Genomic DNA, 9,308 nt, shown 5'->3' on the forward strand with positions numbered 1-9,308 from the left:
TCTCAACAAGTATATACGTGATGAAGCTAAAAAGTAATTATTTTATTTAAAAAAAAACAAATTCAAACAAAATTTTCCGACATAAATGATCTTGTTTCTATACAACATGTGGTGGTTACATGTCACAAGGACAAACAAAAGTCAAAAGACAAGTGTTAAAAGAGAGATTGAAAAGAAAAATAAATGAACAAAACAACACATGAAAAAATTTGAAGTGATAAAAAATACATACAAAAGATTGTAATATCAAAGTACACTCAGATTATTTTTTTTGGCTAAAAATGTTGTATCGTTAGTGAATTTGTAAGACTTAGGGTATATTTTTGTCCTTAGAAATTAATCTTTTTAAGTGTACTTTTATATTTACGAATTTTGAAATGTACTTTTTTGTTTACGTCAAATTTTTTTATGTGTATTTTTATTCATTTACTCTTAAAAAAAATATTAAGACTATGTGATCATCAATAACAGATAGATAGATAGATAGATAGATAGATAGATAGATAGATAAATAGATAGATAGATAAAGTACTATTTTGATCCCCAATTTTTTAGTTAAATCTTAATTTGGTCTCTAACATTTTAAAATTTCTATTTCTACCCCAAAAAATTTCAAACAGAGTTAATATTGTCCTATCATTAAATTTGATACGAATAACGGAGTTATGGACGTAGACGTTAACAACGTTATTGTTAAGTTATATTTTCTTTCGTGTGTTAGAAAAACATAATCAAAACTTTTTTGTAATACTTTTTTTGTCGGTCTCTTTCTTGTAAAAAAAAATCTCAAATCCTACCAATTAATTTTCAATGCTCCAAAAAAAAAACTCTTACGTTAGTAATCATTAGTCGGACAATTTTACTTACGTACTGAAATCAAATATTATTAGCTCTTCAATAGCTAATTGTTCGTGTTAAACCTGTTTAAACCTTAAACTCGTTTAAACCTTGTTAGGACCGAAATAAAGTGTTAAATTTTTTGAGACTGAAATTAGATATTCAAAACCTTAAGAATTAAACTAGGACTTGATTCAAACGTTGAAGGCCAAAATAATAATTTATCTTAGATAGATATATAATAGTAATGCAAAATTATAAGATGCCTCTCGTACATGGTTAGAACTTGGAATTTTATATAGTCACCCAAAAAAAACCCTTAGAAATTTATATAGCCAATAAGCAAAATTATAGCTTATGAAATGTGTGTTATACTTCAAATTCGACAACATCCCAATAGTTACGCTCACTTGATGATATTTTTTCAATATCTTTTAAGTACAAGTTTTGTATACTCAGTTTCCTTTGTATTTTTTTCATAAAAAGATATAAGGGTTAATACTCAAATTCGTCCCTAGAAGATCACGTGATCTCCATTTTCACTCCTGAATGATTTTTTTTAATCAAATTAGTCCCTGAATGATTTTTTTTTTAAATCACGTTCATCCTTCCGTTAACTTCCTCACGCTGTCGTTAACGATCTGCTGACCTGGGACGTGAAGTGGCAATACGAATTACACCTGGCATACCATGTGTGTTGGTGACGAGATATATTTAGCAAAATGTATCAATTTAGTCCCTGAATTTCAATTAAATAAACCATAATTTCCATCTACCCATGAACATGAATGCATTGCTTGAGTGTTGTTGCAGATTCAGTAGCTGTTGAGGGAGGAGAAAATCGATTTCGGCGCCATGAGGGGAGCGGAAGTGGAAGTCCCAGTGGTAGGTTGTCATCGCACTCACATGGTAGTTATGCTTTGAGCTCGTCCATATGAAGAAGAAGGGAAAACGATGAGAAAACCTGTTTCTGCGGTTTAAAACCTTTGATTAAGAAATCTGGGACATCATAGGTTATTTCATACTTGTCCAAGATATCAGGTGAGTTTAATTTTGTATGAATAATAGCATCATCTTGGCTTTCTACATTTATGTGAGATTAACTTTTTTATTCAATGTTTTCAGAAGGGGAGCTACTGCAATTTTTTTAAATGGGTTGAAGAAAATAAACATGTTGTTGCAGAAGGTCCAAAGAGAATCTCAAGAACTGACATAAAACTGGATATTAATTATGAAGATTGAAAGGTTAAATTAGCATGGAGAAGTGAAAGTGCCATGCAAAATGGTGAGACAAATGGAGAAGGCTTGTAACGGGGATAACCGGGCATAGAAAATCAACTGTTATTGGTGAATCCCTTTTGATCATATGTTTATCCAAGTAAAGCTAGTAGTGATGTTAAGTTATGTTATGTTTGGGCTGTTGATAGATTTTTGAGATTGAAAGAGTTGATTATGTTATGATGAAATGAGCTATTTCAACTTAGTTGTGTTTAATTCAACATATAATTTATCCATTGAACACACAGATAATAGTATACTTTGAAACCGATGCAAGAGGAGGATCTATCTTCTATTGTTCATGATAATGTTAATCAAATTAGTCAATTTTAAGGTATACTCTTGCAACATGTTTTGTAAAGGTAATATATAATTTTAGAGAGTCTTTGCATTTCTGGTGTACATTTGGATCTTGAAGATTGTGGTCTTGTGAATGTAAATATCACTTTTTGATGAACCTCGAGTTTTGGTGAAAGTATATATGAAATTACTTTTTAGTTTAGCAAAAATACTTTTGAGCTGTAATGTCATTATTACCTTCATATTAACATTAACTAACATATACCTCTAAAGTAATTTTATTTTATTTAGTTAAAAAAATATAATTCTCCTAACTCATCCATGCTTTGTCAATGATGCTATTACAACAATCACTCGTAAGCTGTTAAGTAAAGAGAAGCAAGATAAAATAATTAACTAGTCAAACACTAGGTAGTATTATATTAGAACAACACTAACATGTACGCAGCCTCATCTGAGTGCTAGAAATTATAACTCAAAATAAGGCTCGGGGGTAAGTGCTATGATTTACCCTTATTGGTCATTACATTTTGGCAACACCAATATAACTAATTCAAATCACTATACAATGAGGACTTAACATATACAAAGGTGTTGTAACAATCTAAGTACTGTCATGCAAGAGCAAGATATATTTTCATTGGGGCCTGGATATGCTGGTAGACTCACTATGCGCTTATCTAAGACGGGATTTGATAGACATAGCCCTGTATAAAAACATAGACAACAACCATGGAGCAAAACACATGATCCTAATCAAATGGCTTTATCTTTCTTTCTTAGAGGCTTGAAACTTGGAGTTGACACAAATGCCATGCAGTTGCAGCTGGTTTGGGTGAGGCATTCATTACAATCCAGTTGGCATCCGTGGCTAGCCTCTTCAACCCTTTGTCAAGGGGAACATTAGGAACCTTCTACAATTCTTGCACATTACAACCTCTGTGTTATCTGGCTCATAATATAGATATCCATCCCATTCTTTTTTAAACTTTTTACCATAGTAAAATACAAAAATCATTGCAGGACTTTCCATCTACAAAAACAGAGCAACACCAAAACATAAACCCACATCACACAACCTAGTCATAATAATAACAAAAATTAGTCTAACACCAGAATGAATATGCATCAAACCCATAAACCCACAACAAAATAACCCTGAAACTTGTTGTTCCATCTTCAAAAGAAAAATGTTCCACCTAATATCATAACTTGATTAGCAACATCAACAGACAAATGTATTTCAAATTAAATTCCAAACCTTAACCTAACTTAACAATTCATATAAACTCAGCAAGATACAATGATACACACTAACAATGCAAAGCCACAAAAAATAACAACAAAAAAAATTAAAGCTTTACCTTTCACCTTTACGATGCCTTCTTCCACTGGTGTTTGGTCTCTGTGAGTCCTCCAACTTTTCACTTTGTTAGTGCGAACCCTTCCGCAAATATCTTTTTGCAGAATGGTGAATTGAACAGGCAGGTTCAATTCTTCAGCAAGTGTCTTAGGACAGAACTTCAGAGGGAAGAGAGGAAACAAGAGGTTTTAGAGCGAAACAGAGACATGGTTGCTATGAGAGGTGGTGATGGAAAGAAACGCTTGAATATCCATTATGGAGATCAAACGACGTCGTATTAGGGGGTTGGGGTCAAAACAAATAAAATTACGTCGTTTTGGAGTGTGCCATGCCGTTAGTTAACGTTTCACGCTAGCGATCGTTAGCCACGTCAGCCACTAAGATGACGGAAGGACAAACTTGATCAACGCAGTTATTTTTTGAGGACTAATTTGATTAATTTTATCTTTTGAGGACCAAAATGAAAATTGGATCATCTTTCAGAGACGAAATTGACTATTAACTCAAATATTTCATGTTGCACACCATATCTAATAATAAAATAACACATGTACTATCTTATAGTGTATAAAATAAGAGTAAATATAAATAGTACAGCCTTGAAAAAAGTTTGATTTACAGTATTTCGGAACCATCAATTATCATAATTAATCTTAATGTCTATTGGAAAGAGGGTCAAAGTTCAAACTTAGGAGAAGAAAAATAAACAAATAAATAAAGATGACTCAATTCAATCAATTGTGATACTATCAGGAGGAATAAGGGCACAATACTGCTTGTAGGAACATATGCTCAAATACCAAGGATAGGTACCTAATGTATGTATAAATTCAATGGTCTGTAATTAACTTCAGAAAAAAAATCTTCAAAAACATGGGAGAAAAATCTTCAAATCATAATGGTTCTCTTTCTATAAACATGTACTCATATCTGACAAGGCATTTCATGATGGTCTTCCATCTGTCATATATAATTTAATTTTGCAATTGCTTCATGATACAGAAAGTAATTAATAATATCAGTACGTCCGTAGTAGCAGAAAAATGCCGAAATTCTTTAGCTTAACGTAACGTGTATGCATTGATATCCATATTCTTTTAAAAAATTTTAACTTAATAGTTTTCAAGTGTGTTAAGTTACTTTACATACCCAAAACAACAAAAATTTGCAAATGCTTTTCCACGCCTCCCGAAATAGTTCATACTTCATGTTATACTATAAACAAAAATTATTTATTCTCCTAATCATCTTTTAAATTTTTAAACAGAAAATACTGAACACGTTTTATGTTTCCAAAATATTAAGATGCATTTGAATTTCCCTTTTCTTTCAATGACTTATGAAGTATCAACTCTTCAGAAAGCAGATCTCAACATCTCAGTTGAAGTTCTATCAATATGATCCCGAACAATCATTCTGTTAAAAGACAACAAATAAAACCACAATATCCACAACCTTAGAATGAACAATGATTTAGTGGAAATAAACAGGTTGAACAATTCAGATGTACAAGCATCAATTATACATTAATGACAAATGTAACAACCTTATGTCAGCCTTGAGAAAAATCAATTTCTTCCAAGGCAGTTGTTGAAGTGAGCTCCAACGAAAACCCCATTAGACAAGCTTTGTTAAATGAACATGCTGTTTAAGGATCTTCTGTTCTTATTCAAACTTGTTCTCAGCATTCAGCACACTCTGTTGGGTCCAAAGACTTGGTCCGAAGTGCGCTCAGGAAGCTGCTGAAAGCATGTTTCCCAGCTGACGCTTATATCAAGCTCAGCACACTGATGAACAATTATAGGGAAGAAACCAACTGGTGAGCTAATGGCAAGTCCAACACACAATTCTTAACATAATTTTCGGTCAAGATGGACTAATGAATTTTACCAGATAATTGGCAGCAATCCTCATGGTTGATCTGCAAAGAACCTAGTCCGGTTCAGACGGCGACGCCTTCTTGGCACAGGAGATTCATCTTCATCAACATCACGATCATTATCCCGATGACCCAACAAATTCTCGCCCCAAAGATACGGGCGATCAACTCTAGATGGTCGGCGATGATGCCTTGTCCATGCTCTACGACGAGCTCTTGGCTCCGGAACAGTTTCAATGTTGTCAATCATCTGAAACAAGAAACTCAACCAGGGTCCATTAGCATCACCCAGGCTGCCTTCCCTATCACTTGAAGACCTTCCATCTCCATTTTCAATAACATAATCCCCAACGACAACGGCACCAGGTATGGCAGACCGAATAGCACTAACAATATCACCATATTCTCTCTGCCGTTCAAAATGTCGCCAAGCTCTTTCTCTAGTAGGATCAACAACAGAGGGATGAGTGGTAGGGTGAACTCTTCTGGCATGTAGACGTAGTTCTAGATAATTACCAACAAACGAGCATGACTCCCTAGAGCAACTTCTCTTCTTTGTATTTAAATAGTCTCTAACCTCTTCAATCACTTCCCAGCTATGTACTGTGCCTCGACATAAGGGGCATGACAAGTTTAATTTTGATGCAAAATTACCAGCATTCAACTCTTCAAGTTCAGCCCTGTCCTGCAAGGTCTCAGAATCAACATTTTCTAAATTGCCTTCATGTGGGTTTAAACCTCTACTAGGATCTTGGGCATCACCCTGTCTTGATCCTTGTGGTAATTGAACAGACAATACAATACATTATCAATTTTAATTAGGTGAAGTTCATTACTATCATTCAAGGGAGAATACATAATAAGCTAAACATTAAAACAATTACCGGAGTTGTTTGTATTTACTAAAGAACTTGATAAATTATGACTGTCATTAGAATCGGTCCTCATTTTTTTAAACCGGTCCAGGCAATTCGAATGTCTATAACTCGTATCACAAATGTAAGATCTGCAGCCCTTCTCATGAGAGCTGCAAACAAGGAGAACAGCATTATGCGGATGGTCCATGCAGATAGGACATGAAACTTCATCCAGTTCTTTGTGTAGAGCACTGATATCTGAATCTTTACTTAATCTGCGCCTAACACCAGTCATCTTCCACGCTCAGTGGTAACTACTCAACATATGGAAGTCATTAGAACCACCGCTAATGAACTAGACCAAAAATTAATTTCATTATTCACAAGTCATAACACAAGAAAATGCCAGCGGCGACACAAAAACCTCTTTTTTGTACATTTGGCTTCTAGGAACAAGAGAACAACAATGACCAAGTCTTGTTCCACTACATGAGGCTGGCAGATTCTATGAACAAAGGGGAATATGAAAAAAAGGGAAAAAAAATTGAAAGGCAACACATGTTCAATTTTGCCCCTTAACCATGGCCTTTCTAAGGATGTATGGTGTGTATGTTTTGGGCATGTAAATGCATCAAGAAGCAAAAGCTTTGGCTGTTTTCACTTCCATCCCCCAATTTCCCGGTATTATGTTTCTCTTGATTATATGGAACAGAAGGAATATATAACTTTAGAATAACCTACAATCAAGTGTCACAATCCAGTTGGCCAATGCCTAAACTAGACTAAAATTACTAAACAACCAGTGAATACAATCCATACTCTGTCTGCTAACGGTTCTTTGTTTTCTATATGACCATTAACCATTCCTTTTCCACTCACCCGAGGGAAGAATATTATATTACTTAAGTCAAGTGAAACCAAGGGATGATTAATTAGTTCAATCGTAATTAGATCTAGGTTATAGCATAGATTCAAAGCAATAAGGCAGTTTGTAAAAATGAAATAAAATACAATTATAGAAATATAAGTATCACATAATCTTTAATTAACTTACCCAAGAAATAGGCTCTAACTATATTCCTATTTGTGCCTTCTGAGTCTCAATTTGCATTCACATAAACTGTACTTGACTTCACAAAAGAATGATAGGATAATCACTTATGCAATGCTCCAATATAAGTTACAAATTATGTAGCAGAATATAGTAAAATCTGGGACAAATATACAATTAACGAACAAGTCCACGCAGAATCACCAACAGTTGCCTAAATCTGCACATATACAACCAAGAACAAGGAAGGAAAAAAGATTCTGAGTCAAGCAACATAAGAATTCAAATCTAATGAATTTCACTATCAGAAATTTAAGAATCTCGGAAGTCAACAATCATGAAAACTTAGGCAGCACAAATATACAGACTTGTCAACTCAAAACTACTCTTTGACCATGCTGATTTTGGGGAACTTCTTTTAATATTCAAGTGTGAATACAAATTTATGCAAACATACCACAACACGAAAATAAAAATGTCTGGAATGGAATTATCAAAAACAGAAGTGGCAATGTCATCACCCTAGTTAACGTGGCATGACTTCTCATATTTAGAATGATTCAAGCCGAAGATCATATAAAAGCCCGACATGAACATATAATATGGCATCACTACATTTGCACAATTTTTTTACTAACAAATATAAGATATAAGAACCACTTCATCCAAAAGCATGGACATCTTCTACACTGTTAGAACTATGTAAACCAGTATCAACTTCAACAACTTTGTAAAGATACAAATGGAAATAAATCGCAACATATCGCAGTTCATTTTGTTGGGCATAATAACACAAATAAAGCAATATGCCCAGAAAAATAAAACAGATTTTATGCAATCAACAGCAGCAAGGAAACTTGGCAAGATGCATAAATCAAGTTCCAAAAAACATATTTAGCCTTTAAATCCCAAAATTAAATTCATATAGCGACATATAACCCCAGATCAACACACAAATCACCACATAATTCAAAGAAAACCCTAAACCTAACCCCCAATTCAACCCAGGAACAAAATCCAATAACCAATAGACAAAATCAAGGGAACAGAATTGAAATCAACAGAATCCAAGGTAGATAAACGGCATCCACAAATAATAAACAAAAACAGCATTCAGCAGAATTTAAGGATGAGATTTACACAAGGAGAGGGGACGAAGGAGTTGAATTTGCGTTTTTTTTTTTTCTTCTTTTTCTTTTCCCCTTTGAATCGTCTTTGGTCCTTGAGGGTGAAGGATGTGTCTCTCTTATTGAAAAGGATTATTAATTATTTATTTTATTTATTATTTGCGTGCGTAAATTTCACACAAAAAGTGGTTGTTGAAAACAAGGGCAATGGGGGAGGATGATGGATGTGTGAAAGCTTAAGGAAAAGAACAAAAATACAAAAAAGCTATCTATTTATAGGGTTAGTGTGGGAAGTGGAGCCCACCTATGGAAGAAGGATCATTCGTTCTTGTTTCTCAATAACCGCCTCTTAAACTGGCTTCTATCATGATCACGATTACGAATTAAGATTAGCTTTCTACGAATTTGATACGTATGCGGGTTGCGGGTAATGGATGCGTCTGGGATTTAAGCACGTACATATACGTATTGAATAAATTAGGGAAATGGGGAGTTTTATAGGGTGTTCAAATTTGATTCAAATTAAGTAGTTTATTTAATTTAATTTAAATTAAAAATTAATTAAAATTGTATTAATTTAAATTTAATTGAATTTTATTTTTATAAATTGAATCAG

The 9,308-nt window shown here is 33.7% G+C and overlaps 1 protein-coding gene across 2 annotated transcripts; it reads right to left on the reverse strand.

The window, feature by feature from the left end:
- Nucleotides 1–5,176: 5,176 nt before the first annotated feature.
- On the reverse strand, nt 5,177–8,934 carry LOC107474837 (uncharacterized). Of its 2 annotated transcripts, XM_052257095.1 has the most exons (5): nt 8,706–8,934; nt 7,569–7,785; nt 6,542–6,828; nt 5,669–6,431; nt 5,177–5,565 (listed from the first exon to the last, which is right to left on the reverse strand). In XM_052257095.1, exons 3-4 carry the CDS (start codon nt 6,807–6,809, stop codon nt 5,689–5,691), a joined length of 1,011 nt encoding a protein of 336 aa, XP_052113055.1. In that variant the 5' UTR covers nt 6,810–6,828; nt 7,569–7,785; nt 8,706–8,934; the 3' UTR covers nt 5,177–5,565; nt 5,669–5,688. The 2 variants fall into 2 exon arrangements, with proteins under 2 accessions (XP_052113055.1, XP_015949956.1); XM_016094470.3 differs by having other exon boundaries at nt 5,177–6,431.
- Nucleotides 8,935–9,308: the final 374 nt, after the last annotated feature.

The sequence above is a fragment of the Arachis duranensis genome, chromosome 2, assembly GCF_000817695.3.
Source record: "Arachis duranensis cultivar V14167 chromosome 2, aradu.V14167.gnm2.J7QH, whole genome shotgun sequence".
In the NCBI taxonomy this organism is placed as follows: Eukaryota; Viridiplantae; Streptophyta; class Magnoliopsida; order Fabales; family Fabaceae; genus Arachis; species Arachis duranensis.

What these genes read in the sequence shown, in the direction of transcription:
- LOC107474837 (XM_052257095.1), bottom strand. Translation starts at nt 6,809, where the DNA reads ATGACTGGTGTTAGGCGCAGATTAAGTAAAGATTCAGATATCAGTGCT. An exon ending in AGTAAATACAAACAACTCCG is followed by an intron (nt 6,432 to 6,541) that starts GTAATTGTTTTA and finishes AATTACCACAAG; the next exon opens with GATCAAGACAGGGTGATGCC.